The 19310-nt window shown below is 34.5% G+C and overlaps 1 protein-coding gene across 15 annotated transcripts in view; it reads left to right on the top strand.

Moving 5' to 3' along the window:
• The window catches only part of dlg1 (MAGUK family member discs large 1), a 624340-nt gene that overhangs the window by 467450 nt on the left and 137580 nt on the right, over positions 1–19310 (top strand). For all 15 annotated transcript variants that reach the window (XM_087404046.1, XM_087404047.1, XM_087404049.1 and 12 more), the window contains one exon: positions 4508–4543. In XM_087404046.1, coding sequence (XP_087260172.1) covers positions 4508–4543 — 36 coding nt within the window. The remainder of the gene's footprint in view (positions 1–4507; positions 4544–19310) is intronic.

Genomic DNA, 19310 nt, shown 5'->3' on the forward strand with positions numbered 1-19310 from the left:
TCTTCATTCAACAACGAGAAAAAAAAGAGTCAATAAGAATAAAAGTAGTCAAATGTCAAAGTATTGTGAAAGCATTGTGAATGTTCATAATATAGTGTTCAAATATAAAAGTACTTAATATTGGAACTATAAATTAGAGACAGAAAAAAAATGACAGAATGAAAAAATGTTTATACAAAAATAAGATTCATAAGAGGCATATAAAAAAATTAATGACTGTATGAGCTCGCAAAAATAAAATATCAAAAAATGAATTAAAACTGATTAAAAACTTTAAAAGGATTAATTTATTAATGCCCATTTTTACGAATGTAAATTCTAACTTGGGTTCAACTTGCTCTTCATCTTTTTCTAATTCTTAGAATTAAAAAAAAGTGAAGAGTTAGTTAAATCGAGATTAAAATTAAGTTACATTGATATAGAAACGGGCATAAGAGAAACATAAAGGAAACACTATCATCGTATCCAATTTTCTTTTGTAATATATGAAAGGTACGTAAATTTTGTATAAACGTAAACGTTTGTTCGATGGTTTTCTATTTGCAGGATAAGATATAGATAAATATTAACGTTAAGCATAAAGAAACCAATCAATCTCAAAGCTCTTTTTTTCACTTAGTTCGAACGAGATAAAACATCTCTCTAAAGTATATTTTACCGATAATTTCGTGTAACATATTTTCAACAAAAGTATTGTTAGACAAAAGAAATAAATGAGAAAATAGTTAAAAAATTGCTCTCGAAGCAATATTCTTCTATCGATCCATTGTAATTCTGTTTCCCATCATATATGTCACCCTTTCTATTTCTCTCATCGTTATCATGAATATCTGCTTAATGCTTATTATACGAAATAAAACTCTAAAATAAAATAATTAATTTAAAATTAATAATTTGGCCATGACAATGAACTACGATCCGATTTCCGTCTTCCTAGGAAAAAATTCGATATTTAAAAAGTGGCTATTTACAAGAAGCGCGATTGGACAACCGATTTCCATAAATTCTCGCGGCGTGTATATCGAATATGCGTCGTAACAAACGTTACCCAGAATACACGGGGCACGTTTCAACGTTGCCTCTGTGATGCCTATATTGCTGTCATAAATCTAACAAGGCAGCCCGGCATTAACCCACCAACCGCCGTCTATACTTCCGGCACCAGCTCGACCTCCATATCCGATAAAATAGCCGCCTGTACGCTCCTTCGCATTATTTACGCCAATTTAATGAACCGCATTGGAGTCACGTGCTCCGCCGCAAAATGTTTCGCGAATTGCCCGATAAAAACAACCGTGGAAAATCGATTTGTAAATCTCTCTCCACGAAAAAGTCGCGTCGTGATTCAAATTCGCCGTTTGTTCATCTTTCACAATACTCTTGCGGCAGAAACAACGAAATACATTTCTTTCCGTAACATAGCCACGGGGAATGCTGTGTTAGGTCTCTTGTATTTCCGCATGTTTATTTCCACGATGTATATTATTTGTGAAAAATGAAAATTACCCGAATTACTCGTTGCTAAATACGATATGCTTGTATAATACATGCCGCATATTATATAATATTTCGCGAAATATTCGCTTTAACTAGACATAAATACATCTGCGTACGTAAATGTATTAAGGGAAACATAAATGAATAAATTATTTTCGAAATTATATTTTTTGCCCGGCTTTCATGAATATTTTAAAATTCCATTGGCGCTGTAATGTTAAACATTACAACAATAATTATCAGGTATTCTCATTCGCATCAGAATGCAATTATCGCGTTGTTTCATGGTTACATCGAAAAGTTAACGCTTAAACGACCGAAATATCAGGACCGAACATGTTCGAAAACAGGTACATTTCAGGTAGTATCTTTAGTAAACATATTCGTATTATTATTTAACTGACGGGAGAACATATCGTGTCAGCAATGGAAAGATTTTTACGATGCGATTGAATGTTCACTGTAATAAAAACGACATACGAGCTCCTGCACGCGGCAAACGTCGGAAATATTGTTCATATCGATTTAATAAAACGCCCGCATTGTGGTGCACGGTAGAAATGACGGCGTTCTGCTTGCGAAGAGCAAGAAGAGAGAATATTCCAAACGAAATTTCCTCGGTATCTCATGATCGAAGATATGATGCGAAAAACCACTGCAACTTCAGCTTGCCACGGTTTTCTTTTCTTGTAAAAACAGAGATTTCTTATATTTAATTGACGGAACATTCTCGCGTACACATCGCGAAATGTATTGCTGTCAATATCGCGCGTTTGACTGAAAAACATCGTGTATTTTGTTGAAAAAAGCAATCGTTTGCCTGCCGTTTTTCCTCTCAATTTTCGATTGGTTCGCGGTAGTGAGCGAACGAACAAACCATTGAGTTTTGAGAAATAAATCTCAATGTTGCCGAGATTCGTCGTGGATCAGTGGAGTGAAAAATTGAACTACGTCACCGTGTTTGGTTCATGCCAACATTTCTTGCTTTTAATATTCAATAAACAAGGAATTTGTACCTTGTCGCGGGATATTTTTTTCGCGTAAAATTTTCAGAGATTGGTAAATTTCACTCGACAGTACATCGATAATGTAAATTTTTTATGCAAACTCTTTTAAGGTTTTTAAAATATTAGCTGAAGTTGCTAGATTTGTAAAGTAATGACATGTCCATTTTTTTAGCGCTCCGAACCAAATTACGGAGTGTTCATAATACAATATTTCATTTACATATTAAATGCATTCTTTAAATTTTTTGGAGTAAATCATTTCAAAAGAATGAATCTCACTGCGAAAACTTTAGAGAGCAGCTTAACCTGTACCAAATTTTCTATATATTTTTAAAAATTTATTTTCTTTGGTGATTACATTGATTACATTGTATTGATGTGTACTTTCATCTTCTGAACTATATACAGACTATACTTACATGTATACCTTCATATATTTTTACACACTGAAACCTCAACGACAAATAAACTACTGTATTAAACTAAAGAATACATAAATTAAACATTTTTACATATTTCTTTTGTTTATAAAAAAATCTGATTACAAATTTGAAAAATTGATTTATATAATTTATGACTTTATTTCTCTCACAAAATATATTTATATAGATACATAAGTTTGGAATGGTTGCGTCTTTTAGTCAAAATGGTGGAGAGTTTTGCGATACTTTATAAATTTAATGATTTTAGATACAGTCATAGAAAAAATTTTCGAAAAAAACCCAATACTCTTTGATCAATCATAAAATAGGATCGATATAGGGACAGTTATATTTATTTTTAACAGAGGAATAGTTTACTCTTAATTGAAAAATTTTGTAATTTAGAAATAATTTTAGACATCAGTTTCAAGTATTATGTTTCCAACATAATGCGTTGTGATATCGCTTAATGATTAATTCTAAACGTAAAAATCCAAACTTAAATTTATCTGGAGATACTGGTAGTGTCTCGGCACTAAGCCGAGTGCGAAATATGGACGTGCCTCTCTTACGAGAACCAGCGAGTTGCGTCAGATCGAAGTTATCGGATCTCAATAACGGCTATGTGTTACTATGGACATTAAGTCTCATAGACATATTGCCTAAGAATAATAAGTTAACTTTCTTTAATTTAAAAGAGGAGACCAAAAATTGTTAATTTAATAATGTTTTATATTAATTGTTTTATTTTTATATTGCACAAAGCTATGATAAGATTAAGTACGTCAAGAATATTTTTTATCTTGTTATCAAAAATTCTTTTTAAAAGAGTATTTTCTTTATGTTGAAACAAGAGAAAATGGCACTATACATAGATATAAGCTGCGTTCCGTTATTCATTATGACTACTGAAAATTTATAATGCACATTACGTACAGATTTTCACTACTCGCAATGAATAACGGAATGTAGCCATAATCTTGTACTAATAATAAACGTTTATTATTAAAAAAATCTAATTTCACGCAAGAGAAACAACACATTTCACGAATGTAAAATACAAAATACGTACATCATTTACTTTTGAGTTATTGCTCAACATTATGTACGCAAAAATAAGGTACATGTTCATGCGATCCAGTTGTCGACCTGTTTATTCATCCCGAAGACAATGGTACAATGGTGCCGCGTTAAACACATGCTACCTTAACATTCGAAATGATGTTATGCCAGGCCGATGTGTCTTCGTAACGACGATAATATGAGCAACTATTATTCACAAAAGTTGCAATGTAATGTTATGGGATAATGAACTACTGTGCATCTCCTGTTTGTGAAAAAAAAACAGAATATATGTTGGTAACGAACATTTCAGCTCGAACCGCGAGCATTCTATTAAGATAAATGTGATGAATATATGTAAGCCATATTGGCTTAAAAAGAACGTTTGAATAACCGTTGTACAGTGACAATAATATTATTACATAACGTATATATCAATAATAGTATAAGCATTGAATATTATTGTCTCGTGTGTTCATTAGTAATAGCATTTCTCTGACTGGACATTTTTTGTTACAGAGCCATGACAGCTGGCAGGGACACGATAGTGACCAGGTGAGCATTCGATACTTGGAAAATGCTTGCGAAAATACAATTTCCATTAACACACACCCGCTTCGCTCTTTTCTGAAAACTTTCCTTTCTCATACGCTCTATTCCCTTTATCACTTGCGCATTTGGTCCGCTACTTTCGGAAAGACATGCTGACTCTGTGAAATCCTTCCGCAATTTGCATGTTGATGTGCTTCACCACGTTTATTCGTTCACCGGAACTCAGTATGTTGTACGAAATTTTCTGGGCAGCGGCAGAATCGGTTGAAATGCAAATTGCACGCTCTTATACATTATAATACGACCACCTTTTCCCATCCGCCATGATTTTCATAAGCCTTTTTGCGACACGTTTGTGATAAATGTATCCATTGTTACCAAAGTTTTTGACGTTGAGATAAGAAATTCGTATTCTTCAGTGTGTTTCGATATTGGGTTACCAGCGAAGTCTTTTTCCGTGCATTATGTTCAGCTAAAAGTGTGCATCAAAAGAATGCAGCACTTTTTATTTGATTTCGAAACAAGATTCAGTCGGTTTGTGTCAGAACTTACATGTGAAAGGCTTCTTCAACTTCGCTGAATCTTAAAAAAGTGAAGAATGCGAATCTTGCTTTTATATCCGTTACATAGAACCGTCATGATTTTCCATTTCGCGATTCCTCGTCTATCGAGCAATTAAAACCAACAAATAATTTATATTACAAGTAATTGACATTCGTGGATAATTAAAACCTAACTGCAGCTGAAGATCAGTGAAGAAGAAAAGCTATTTGCTGCGGCGATGCGTGCTGCAGAGCTCTTATTTCGTCGTCTGGTTATATAATTACAATATGCGCACTATATTGCGCGCCGTTATTAAAGACGCAGGTGTTTAATGACGTTTATGCGAGCGACGAGACTGGCATGATATTGCGGCTTGCGAAAATATTTGTCGAATTGAGAGAGAACCACGACGCGTATCGCGGTCTGACGATCGATTCTTGATCGCGCCGCGTGCTACCGCCGAAACTACTGTTGACACTTTCCTGCCCTTGCGGAGTTTCTCTCTCTCTCTCTCTCTCTCTCTCTCTCTCTCTCTCTCTCTCTCTCTCTCTTCATACAGTGCGCTCGGATTCAGATTAATTAATTCCTTACTGCATGTACCGTATCTAACGCGCGATTGCTTGATTAAACGCAATAACGGTCCACTGAGTTACACGCGAGGGAATTGCGGAAAACATGTGGGAGAATCGATCGCTATTATGATCCTTCATCGTGTGCAGGTTGGTTGGTGTCTTTGTTCGGATATATTTTAATAAACATTTAAAATATCGTAAATAATGGAACTCACAATTTGGAACTTAATCCTTAATACTTATGATTTTCTTTACTGCACATAATGGATTATTTGTATCTCGGATTAATTTTCATCACTTTAGCCAATATGAAAAAATTATACAAGCATACAAAACATAATTTAATGTTTGATCTGCAGATTAGATCATGGTATTTTTACATATTTCGATGCTCTAAAATCGAATTCTGATGTCCAAATTGCTTCATTACGGTACAATTTTTTTTATCACAAAGTAACTCGGTTTTCCAGTATCTTTAGAGCTATTTATGGCCTGGTTCTTAATATGCGAACTGAGGTAAAAGAGAGAAAGTAAGTTCAATAATAATATACACGTTTATAAAATTAATATACAAACTGGTAGATTAAAAATTCTGATAGATTAGAAATTCGAGAAAGCTTTCTCGTCAATAAAAAAAATACGAAGTGATGGTACAATTTGGATATTGAATTTGATTTTAGAACTTCAAAATATATAAAAATATCACAGTCTGATCTCCAGATAAAAAATTTTTTTATGTGCCTGTATAAAGTGATTCTTACATATACTTATTTTAATATCTTTAGAAAATATTTATAAAGTTGTATTTTCTAATTACTTAATATACTTAGTTTTTCAAAGAAAAGAAATGTACACGAATGATCCAATTATATTACATGTATATACTAAGAATAAAAAAAAGACATTTCCAATTACTTTTTATGTCCCGTATTCTATAATTTAGTATTAATATTTCGTGGTAATGCTGTTCACACATTTCTTATCGCGGTATATAGAAACGAAGTCTGCAGATGAGTCGCTGGAGCGTATCTGGCGCATCGCTATGAGGTATCCCCTCGATAATCTAATGTAGTCCGCGAAACAGTCTCGGAGAGAAATCTGAAGGTAGACTGGAGACTTAACAATGGTGCAGCGTTGAATGTGATTTAGTGTGGCGTTTAATCGGATCTATCTTGGTACCTTTGCCGTATCTCATGCCACTAGCAGCGCTTCTCTGCGACACCGAGGACACTTAGGACGCTATTGTAATTGTTGTACCTTGAATTTGTTGCTCGTCCTCACAAGGTACCTTCCGACAATTTCCGAAGTTTTAATAAATGATTAACAAGTGTGTCATACGGCAGATACGTGGAATAGATACATGATTTGCTCCATACTAATGTTAGTTTGAAAGTGTAAAATATATCTGTATAATACTACAATAAATAGGATAATATTAATTTTCACAATAGGGATTTAATAACACAGAATTTTTTAAATATAATAACATTAATATTTACCGGTCAACTCTAAGCAAAATCATAAGGCTCGTAATACGTTCTTGTAAAACTTGTAAGAACTTACAAGTACTTACTTATAACTTTATGCAATATCTTTACAAGACAGCTTCTTGCTAGTCGTAAGATTTACATCGAGAAATCGTACATATTTATGAATGATGATGCGTCTTATAGTACATACGCATAAAATTACAACACAGTCATAAGTTCTTACAAGTCTTACGAAGAACAAATTACGAGTCTTACGATTCTACCTAGAACTGATTCATTAACTATAGTAAATCTAACAGTGAAAATTAACAGTCGCAATTTAATATCGTAAATGCAATATCGTCCCGCGGCAAACGCAATATGTAAAATTGTGTCTCGTTTGTTAAGTTCTCTTACTATACAGGCACTTTACCTCATGTTGTTTTTCAATGGCTTGTTCGAACCTGAGAAGAGAGATAGTACTCCAACCGCCTTCTTGTTTCGGATGTCTATAATACGCGTCATCCACCGCGTCATCCGTACTCCTTCCGCGAGATTCTATTCTCTCCCCGGAAGCACAAAGCGCATCGCCCAACATCCTTTGTTGTCGCGCATCGACTTTATCTTCTCATCTCCTCTCCTACGGTAAGTCTCTTTTTCTCTTTCTGTTCCCTTAACACATTCTCTCTGCTTTGTGGAAGGCCTCTCAAAGGGATTGGTCTCTCCTTCCAAGAGTTCTCTTTGTTTTCCGACGTACGGAGCTTTTTTCCTTTCCCTCGCTTCTCTCGGATCCCAATCACCTTGTCACGGTCTAACTATCACTGGGAAACTCTGAAGCTCATTGCCGGAGAGTTTCGCTACAACAAGTAATGGCGACTCGACAGTAAACGAAATTTTAGATTTATTTATTCACACGATTGCACGACACATGGGACTTCTATTGACCTAAGCTCCAATCGAGAGCTGACATTTCGCGAATCGGTTTTACTTCGATCGGGAAAACTACTTTTCTTGCTTTGCCGGTATCGTTTTCGCAATACGCTCGTTAGAGTGTATACTATCGGATTGCACACTTAACACTGGGGACTCTATGGCTTGACGATAATTCTCTCTTCTGTTTCTTTCTGTCACTTTGTTTCTGTTTTTCCTACGTTTTTTACGACGGCATTCAGGTTACTGAAAGAATCAGGCTTCTCGCTTGAGTTCCTGTTTTGGTTTTTTTTTTTTCATTATCAGGATCACTGTGGGGGATCCTGCCGGGACCATCGGGACCAAGCGGAGTGCACGAATCTCTACAAAAAACAAAAGAAAACGGGACACCATCCGCAGCACACGTGCTAATTACGATGTCACGCGATCTCTCTGGAAAAACGCTCTTGTTTCAAAAAATAAATGGCAAACAAAGCGAAACTGTCTTCCTCTGATATGTTATATCGATGTCTTCCTCTTCTTTTTTTTATATATAGGCAATAGCTTTCTCTCATATATCCGACAAAAATTGTATAAATTGTGTTATTGACGTAAACTTTATAATTGTAATTTTATTTTGTAATTCATTCTATTAATCTTTTTGCTCAGGAACATAAAATGTATTAATCAATCGACATATTGAGGAATATGGAAAATGTAAAATGTCTTACTTAACTACATCATTCTAATTTTCCCTTCCATTTTTTTCCTTTATTATCACAATTTTTTCAGATTATACTTCAATGATATCGTGCTCTCTTTTTCTTTCTTTCTTGGAGGAAATGTGATTCGCCGACGCTTTTGTAATCCACAATCGTTATATCAAGACAGAAAGAAAATCAATATACATGGTTATTACTTTTGCACGCGAAATCGTTCCAAACCATCTTTAATTGAGCACAGTGCATTAATTAGACGTCAGTGCCAACAAGTAGGCGAAGGTGTTGTTGCATCTCGAGCGTTGCGCGAAACTTGGCGTATGAATAATGCATACGCATCGTCGCTTGTCAAAGTAAACGTCGCGATTGTAGCAGCGCTTTGTCAATTTGCGTAAATGTGCGTATTCTATGATTAGTCGTGAATTTCCAATCAGCTCGAGTCGCAAGGCGTCACGTTTTAGGCTCATCAGCCGGTAGATCGTTACATTTTTATCGACTGAGCGCATGCAGATGGATCATAGATCGTTATAGATATCACCTGCAGCTTTGTTTGAAAATATTCTTTTTTCACACACCATGCCGATCTCAATAGAAATTCAAGAATAATTCTAAGCTAGCAATGGGATTTTTTAATAAATTCTTTATAAATTCTATAAACGGAACAAATGTATAGTTGGAAAAAAATGTTATTGTAATAAAATATATATAAAGAAAAAATGTAATGGAATTCCTAAGTACGACGAAAGTCTCAAGTATTTTACAAGATATATTGATAAGTTTGGAATAAAAGAAAGAAAAATGTTTACATATGCAAAATGTTACATATGCAAGCTCTTTTATTTAAACTGCAAATTGTATAAATATCAGCTAATATTCTCACGCGTTATTCCTCTATCGCGCTATTGCCTCGAGCGTGCAGCTTCAGATATATTATTTTAACATGGTTGTTAAAAAATTTTTCAATATACAGTGCGTTCCATCATGCTTTTCGTTTTTTTTTCTTTTTTTTTTGGTACGATCAATTGAAAAAAAGCTGAAACGTCCCAAAACCTTGCAAGAGATTTTCGAGGTAATTTCGCGCAGCTGCGATATGAAATTTGGTCAGAGGTCACCGGACACAACCCTTTCACCTTAATTGGCCGGATACAACGCAGCATCGCGTCCTCAATTTCACATCGTTCGCTATATATGACATGGGCTGCTCTTGCTACCAAATTTCCCGTTGATTGACGAAATTTCCTCCGCGAGAATCGGGCCTCAAAGGATTGTTCAAACGATCCTTCCGCAACAACAATGTGATAGCGTGAACTCGTCTCGATGTAACATACTCTATGATCGATGGCAAGTTCCGCCGTTATATCGAAATGCAAATTGCAATCCGAATTAAGCGCGCTATTGTATCTGCGATACGCTGCCCATTACATTGTTTCATCCTCCCCTCGGCCTCCTAGATTTCACGTAAATCGGGACAAGCTGTATTATTACCATTACACATAGCCATGTATTGTACGAGATATACTTGAATTATTAAAAAACGTTTAATCCTTGAAAAATCCTTGCAATTTATTTTTAATATATCGATAATATATTTTCTATATCCTTTAGATCATTAATATTTTTTTATATAATTTGACGATTGAATAATTGTATAAAAGAAATAAAAGATATAATATTTATCATAATGTATAATATTTATTATTATATTCGAATTTTTTTATTATTTTTATTTTATTTTCTGAACTGTTCAAATCATTAATATATTATAATTGTCTTCTACTTGTACAAATATTAAAAAAAAGTTCAATAATAAATGAATTTTAATTAAAATTGTACAATTATTAGAAAATATATTGAAATTAATTATATTAAATTTATCTGTACTTAATGAAAATTTTATACAACTTCATGTATTTTTTTATATTATACTTTTGTATTTTTATTTCATTTTTATATTCCTTACATTTTTTTTAAATTATATTCTTTATATATTTTGCATTTTAAAGTTTTATCACAATATATTTTGTTCAAATATTTATATTTGATTATTTATAAAATTACATAGTACAACAGTATTATAATTTAAATCATAATCATAATTTCTTAAATAAAAGAAAAATTACAATGTCACGATTTGTCAATTTGAATTTTTTATTCATCGCTATCATGTTCGCGAAAAAAAAAACACGATACTCCCACGCTTCGGTGGACTCGTTGAATTTTTTGCTTGTAAAAAAATTTCCTGTTATGATGTTATACATTTGACTATTGACTCGTGTCACGAATCGTGTTTGTATTTTTTCCTGCGGATAGGTGATTTGATGATCAAGATCTCACGAATCGCATATCAATAAATCTGTTCGCGTTGTTTGTACTTTTTACACTCACAAGGGAACATGCTACATTGCAAAAATAATATTAAAAAAAAACTACACTGGGAGAAAAATTGTTTTGTATTTGTAACTACAATTATATATTGGTTGATAGACTATATGTATAGTTATTATTACTAATACTATAGTAATCATAATAATAATTATAGTAATATGATAATTATATAGTTACAAATATCAAACAGTTTTTCTTTCAGTGTGATATTAGCAGTCGAAATATCACGTTTGAAGTAAATATTTCAGATGGTCACACATATCTTGAGATTCTATGAATTCTATACTCAATTTGGGCCGGAATATTTAACTTTAAAGCAAATTGAGCATAGAATTAATAGAATTTCAAGATATGTAACCGTTTTAGAATATTTACCTCAATTATATTAGGTGTTGGAATTAATTCGTAGCGTTTTTTAATGAAAGAATGTTATTTATTTCACATGAGCATTAAAAAATACATTAATGAAAGTACTTCCCATCACTTGTAAAACGCTACGAATTAATTCCAATACCTAATAACACAAAATATCTCGAGAGAACGATACATTTTTGAAAAAAAATGTTTCTAATAAAAAGAAGTTATAGAATTTAAGGATGATACACACACACACACACACACACACACACACACACACATCATGCATCGGATGAGTTATTTTAGGCCCAATAAGAAAAAATCAATCTGAACCTTATTATAAATAACTCATCTAATTGATTCTCTTCAAATCCCATAACTTTTATTTGAAACTTTTATTCAAAAATACTTTATTCTTAAGATATTTTAAGTTAAAATGATTAAACATGTTTCGGCCTAGATCAGATACAGAATTTATAGGATTTCAAAACATAACCATCTAGAATACTTATTTCAAACGTGTTCTTTCCATTGATAACGTTACTTTTTTTATATCACGTTTATAATGTAGCACATTTCCTTATCAATACCTTTGCTTTCTTTCTTTTCAATGAATATATTCATTAAATATATGCTTGAATATATGTATTATATCTCTTTTAAATAAAGTTTTTGGAGATTTCAAGCAACGCGAATCTAATGGCGAATTCGATTGGTGCATATTAAAGCTGTTATACTCTGGTTTAATTTGAGTATAAAAATGAAATGCAAATATTTCGAATTATGAAATACATATTTTACCTAATAGTATAATAAAATGTATTGAGTATTTCACGATTTAACCGATTTCTATGTTTATTTATAATAATATTTTTACATTATTTTGTGTACGGTGGTTTTAATGTGCATCAATGCGCATTGAGTGCGTCCAATCGAATTCGCTATAATATAACTCTTGTTAATGATTTCTCATCATGGTTCACTGTATAACCTGAGGGAATCAATCCTGTAAATTTTGCACGCATTCTACCTACGTTCCACTGCAAACACACGTTTGGCACAGAATTTCGATATATTTGCCGGTATCAACGTCCACCTCACGATGCGACGAGTCGGACATAACATGGATATAAAAGCGATCGATATAATAGAGAAAGTTGATTCGTTCAATCGGAAAAAGTTCGCGGTAAAAGCTTCGTCCGACCCTGAACCGGTACCGTGCCCTTGCGATTGTGCAGCACCGCAAGTATTGCCGCAAGTAAAAAAAAGAGAGAAACGGAAGAGAACTAGCTGACAGAAACGGAACGCGGAATGCAGCATTACGATGATCGCGGGAATTGTTGCATTGAATTTCACGTACCAAAAAAACGTCACGATTCTCAGAAGCGCGCGACGCCTGACGAAACCAAAGCGTGAAACCATCCTGTCGGTCGGTCGGTCGCTCGCTCTTTCACGATCGACCTCGCACGAACCTGAAGTCACGGTCTACGTTTTCAGAATGGTATATAACTCTTTCGACTCTTGTCTCTCGTGTGTACTATACATGACGAGCTAGAATCACCAGGGACGAAGGTGTACGCGATCATACCACTCAGAAAGAGAATCAGTAGACATTTTTTTGAGATAGAAAATCTAAAAGTAAAGTTTCCTAAAGTTTTGTGTCTACGATTCTAAAAATCGGTATGAGATCTTGAACAGAGAAATAATTAACAAATGACATTTGAACAATTTATTACATGATTAATATGGTTAGTTAATTTTTTTTTCAGCCTGATCTGGGACTGATTTATAGTGACGACAAGAGTTAAGATATTATAGCAAAATCGGTTTGAGTTTAAGGATTAGAGATTCCTAGGAATATACAATTTTTTGTGAAAAATTTGTTACAAGAGTCGTTGAAAATTGAATTCGAAAAACGGTGAAAGGTTAAATTAAGCGTAATATGAAATTATGTTCTACTTCGATACAACGATAAGCAGCAGAAATGAGGAACTTTTTGCAGTGAAGTGTTGTGGAATCAATAAAAATGTGAGGGATAGTAGAGATAAAGAGATAAGAGGCGAAAGATTAAGAGAATATTTTAACACGTGCTTGTAGAGAGGGGGAATGTCATACGCGTATTATTTAAAAAAAAGCAAGATTCTCTATATAGAATGTTCTGACTCATCCATCGTGCATATTTCCGCCCACAATTATATCTCTCAATAACCTCGTTTAATGGACCCACGTTACAAATGCAAATGCAAATTATGAATAACTATCTCATATAAAAATAACTTGTTATGCAAATATATCAACTTTTTTATTTTCTTTCTATTTTTATTTTTCATCTAATCTCTAAAGATTATTTTTTATATTTTTCTTCTTCGATCCAGTCGGTACCAACTAAAAGTAACATAGCATCAATGTTATAATTTTGCAGTTAACAATATAAATGTATACAATGTAAACAATGTATACAATGTAAATTATTTACAGTTCTTAAAATGCTTAAATTATTACATTATTAATTATAAATGTAGTATATTAATTATAAATGTAGTATAACATGTGTTACATTGTTACATAATAGTTGAGTCCAAAAGTTTACAGCATTGATATATATTACTTTTAATTGATATCGAGCAAGTATTGTCTTTAGCACAAGAATCTGCGAAGCAATTAAAGTATCGTACAAGCAATCTTCAAGTTATTCTCAAATATATATATCTCCCTTCTACAAACAATTTCCGTGAATTTCACGAATAGATTGCTAATTAAGAACTATATTCAGACTCCAATCTGAGTATCGTTTAGCTATAATTTTATCTTTATTGTTCACTGAACGTCAAATAAGGATAAAATAATACCTGTGTATTCCGATTCTGTAGCTCTTAGGGGCGGTTGCTTCATCTTCGGATAAACTATGTGATAATTTATCTACTGGATAAACAAAGAGTAAAAGAATAAACAGATAAGAGAGTAAGATAGCGAGCTGAAGTTTACCAAAAAATAGAACAATCCAGCCATAATGAGTGTCAACATCGCTATATTAGATCTGTTTTCTATAATTAAATTAATATAAGTACACTTTTGAAATTTAAAATGAAATAGGTACATGTTTGCGAAATATTAGGCGAAAAAAAAATTCTGCAGTTTAGCGTAGGAAAAAAAAATAAATCTATTATCGTTGCGCAAGTATTACGTATGATAAAAAACGCAACGGTAACACGATACCGAACTGTCGTTAAAAGTTACTGGGGTGCATTCAGGTGGGGAACTGAACGCGCTTTAGAGCGTGGGGTACCGATGTGAACGTTGACGATCCTGCGATAGGATCGCGGTTTCACGATCGTGCAGGTTCGTGCATTTCCGCCGTGGCTCGGCGCACACCAGTGCGTGCAGCGCGAGCTTCACACCGGTGTTCGGTCGGCCGGTGACGTCAGCAGCGAAGAGGCCTGTCCCGCCGTCCCGCCGCGAGCGGTCGACTGGAGTACGCGATCGACGAATGAGTGTTCCGCCGCGTTGCTCCATTCCGAAAAACCGCGCTTCGAGTCGCCTGCGGACAGCAGTCGCGTTCGCGTCGTCGATTTTATCTCGTCGGACACCGATGCCCCGAGGAGCTCGAGGATTACGAGTGTGTGTGTGCGCGCGCGTGTTCGGCAGTGACGCGAAACCGCCTCGTATCCGCCGCCGCGACTCCGCCACGCCAGTGTCGTAGGTGCCGAGACAGAAACAAAGAAGGAAAGACAGGCGGAACGGAAGAAGGAGAGAGAAAGAGAGAGGAAGAGGTAAACGTGAACAGAGGCGTCCAACCTAACCTCTACCGACCGGCAGTGATTTTTTAGCACACGCTCGGCGCACTTGGCGTGGCCACCAACGTACGTAACAGTCGATCTTCCCTCCGTCGTTTCCCACGCGTCTAACGCCTTTCGAATCACGCGTCAGAACGTGGTCGCGCGAGTCACGGTGACGGAGAGAGATAAAGATAGACGAAGGAGGGAAGGACGAGAAACGGAGTACAGTACGACGCGGCGGGACAAGGACTCCCGCGTTCTGTTTACGCGTTTCGCGCGGATCCCTCGACAGTCTCGCTCGCTCGCGACGCGTCGCGTCGTATCGTTATCGTGCGTATCACATCGTCGTATCGCGTACCGTATCGCGTACCGTATCACGTTGTGCGGCTATACGAATCGCCGAAGTATAACGCACCGGAGATTAGGTGCAACCTGTTTACAGTGCGCGCGCGCGCGCGCGCACGTATAGGTGTGTGCATGTGCATTACTACATGCACCTGTGTGCGCGACGTGTTTACGTGTGTGTGCCCGGTGCGCGCTTGTGTTCGTCGCCGTGGAATGCGAGACTCGCGTGTGCATCAGGGACGGCTCGATGTTCCATTGCCGTCGTCGTGACGCCACATCGTCTCCTGTCGTTCTTGGTCAAGCTCTGGGTATCGAGAATCGCCTAGGAAAGAAGTCTCTTAGGTAGAAAGCGAAAGATTTGACGAATATGTCGTTCGGTTTCGTGAACGACTTTGCGAAAGACACGCGGAAAATTCATGTATTATCCTCTTATTAATGTTATGCTTTTAGCAGAAATATTAATTTAAAGTATACACGATTTTCGGTCCTTTCACTGAAAAAATTTACTAAATTTTAATAAATATTTGCGTAAATAGTACTAACTAAATTTATGTTCACTTACAGTAAATATTTACTCAATTAAAAAATGATACTTAAATCAATTTAATGATTTTAATACTAAATAATTATATTTATATTTAGTAAATATTTAGTTAGTACTTTTATTTTAAACAAATATTTTTTAAAATTTAGTATATTTATTTCAGTCTTATTATACACGATGGATCGTTCGAGTCCTAGATTAATTTTTATCATTTTTACAAGTATACAAAAATTATTAAGTGATTTTTACATTTGCTTTAAAAGTATTTGTAAGGTTGTCTATATTAGCTCTTCGCTGGCATGTAATTTTAACTTTTGCATCAGCAATAAGATTTTCCAGAAACAGACCAAATAGTTTTATTGTTTCGTTTTATTGTTTTGATTATACATAAATCTAATATATTTGTTCAAGTTTTAACAAATAAAAATTCTGATATATTTGTCAACTTTTACCGTTATAAAAGTTGGGTTGTATTTTTTACAGATTTAAATTTATCTATCCAGAATTCACAATCAAAATATCATGCTTTCAAAGACTCCATGTTGTCAGCGAAGAAGATTAAAAAAAGGATAAAATAGAGACTATTATTTAGTGAAATGTCTTTAGTATTTCACAAAAAAAAAAGAAATGCAAGGCACGAATGATCCAGTTGTATGTATTAAGGTCTACCAATGTAAGATTAACTTTAATCTCGCTTCAACTTATATTTATCTTTTTCTAATTCTTGGAATTAATAAAAGATAAAGAATAAATTGAACCGAGAATAAAGTTTATTTTACTGATGGAATCGGCCCTAAAAATCAAAATTTTAATGTTCTGAAAAGAAAATCGTGATGGTTACGGTAGATTTCCATCAAAAGTTGATTTAATTCGTTTCAGGTATTTCTCGTGGGAACTACGTATTTCTCTTAACTGTCGCGGTTGACATGTACAAATTATCATAAAAGTAACTCCGGCGTGGATTACGTAGACGACGCGTAATGTACGCTGATAATATTCATAATTGTCGCTTGCCGGTGCTTAACGTTCCGTAAAGTTGGCAAATTTGGATGAATTCTCTGTAATTTTCCAGCCTTTCTGTGCTGTGTATGTACTTAGGAAGTTGATTTAATTCGATAAAGTCCCTTTCTCTCGTAGAGCGAGTTTGCTCCATGCAGGATAATGCTTTTATTTTAAAAGGAAAATATCACTCTTGAGAGAAATAGAAGAAAAAAATACTGAAGTTGCATCGCGTTGTTACTAAATTAAACAGAAGTCTCCTCTGCTGCTTTATTTATCTTTCAAATTACTTTTTAAATTACTTTTAACACATTGTTATCTCCATTTTTCAACTCCATTTTCACCGCTCGGTCTAACTCACTCTCTCTTTGTTTGGTATTTAATTATTTCAAACCTCTCCGATTTGAATTTTTCTTCTATCACTTTGTTTTAAAAGCGAATTATTTTTTAAGATTTAGCAAATTTCGAAGTAAGATATATTTACACACACACACACACACACACACACACACACATATATAGTATATATATATATATATATATATGAGATTCAATTTCGAATTTTAACTTAAATAATTTAATAATACAATACTTTAATTATTAAAAATAATAAAATAATTCAGTAATTTAATCTAATTGATCGCGTTTTTATGACTCAATTTCCAATAATAAGAACTAACACGTATAATTGCAGAAACAAAATATAATACTCGCTAATGTTCAAATCGATCACAATTACTAGAATAAAGCTGAATATTACATGACAAAAATAACACGAAAGTGACTTTTCAATTTTTTCCGAGACATGCAAGAATTATTAGTGATTTTCTTAGATTACGTTGTTTTCTTGAAAATTGACTGACGATCATTAAGAATGACATTATTGGGAATGACATTTCATACGCAACGATCGTGTAGGTATACGTCGTAACAATTGTACGATAATGATAAACGTGTGCAACAGTTCCACCTCCGATCGAACGTCGGAGTTACCTCTCGTGGGAAATACGCGCGCGCGTGGGACGTCCACGTGGAAATGGCCGTTATGAGATCGTGGGGTTTTCCCGGGGCGCACGATCGCTATTCGTCGGCGACAGTCTGCCATACGGCAGGCGTACGGTCTCCTTGCGCCGGAGTGAGACGGATAGACAACCTGTTTACGATATCCGCGCGCGCACGCACGAGCACGCGCGTACGCCGGCGCACTGCCGTCATCTACGCGGTGACCCGAAACAGTTCGAGTGCGAAAGATGAAGAAAATCGCGAGAAGATGTACAGTATACAGATGTACGAGCCTTTCCGAAACAGTGCTAGTTATTACTAGTTAATAACTGTGAGAGAAAAAATGAAAAAAACGACAGTTATAAAACAATTAATTAATATGGAGGTATAAACTAATTACTGCAGCTCACACCGATAATTTGTTTGTGATTTATTTTTGGAGCCGAGGAAATAAATTTACGTTTATATTTAAATTAATTATATGTATTCTGATATTATAAAATTAAGAAATTTGTATGAAATGGAGCTGATTCGTTTGAGTTCTGAAAAGCTAATGTAGGTATGTTATATATATATATTTTTTTAATATTTCACTGAAAAAAAAAGATTGGCTGCTGCAGGAAATTAGATGGTAAAATAAGTCATAGCATTTTTAATTGATTGCTACAGCCAATTAAAAATACTATGCCATATTTAACCATCTAATTTGCTGCAGCAACCAATCTTTTCTTTCAGTGATGTATTCTTTTTTTATTTCTTCCATTTATAATTGAATTAATCGATTTATTATCTATAAGTATTTGTAATTGTCTACAAGTATCTGTAGTATAATTACAGATAAGAAATCTTGTTATTGTTAAAGATAAGAAATATTTGGAGAAGGAATTCTTGAAGTTCCTTTGAAATTTCTGATTTCTGGATATCATATACAATTACACAGTCATTTCCTTGAGACAGGAATACTCTCTTGAGAACAATGAAAACGCATTGTGTAATCTAGCATCGCTTAATCTTCTCTAAAAAATCTGGGAACGATGATTTAATCGTCAATCGATTGATAATACACAATGTATGTTGCAATGTATGGTGTCGTTCCGCGACAGACACTCGGTATGCCGGAAATTTTCCTGTGGCATTAAATAGCATTTCA

Source organism: Acromyrmex echinatior, chromosome 3, assembly GCF_024713525.1.
Source record: "Acromyrmex echinatior isolate Ae372 chromosome 3, ASM2471352v2, whole genome shotgun sequence".
Classification (NCBI taxonomy): Eukaryota; Metazoa; Arthropoda; class Insecta; order Hymenoptera; family Formicidae; genus Acromyrmex; species Acromyrmex echinatior.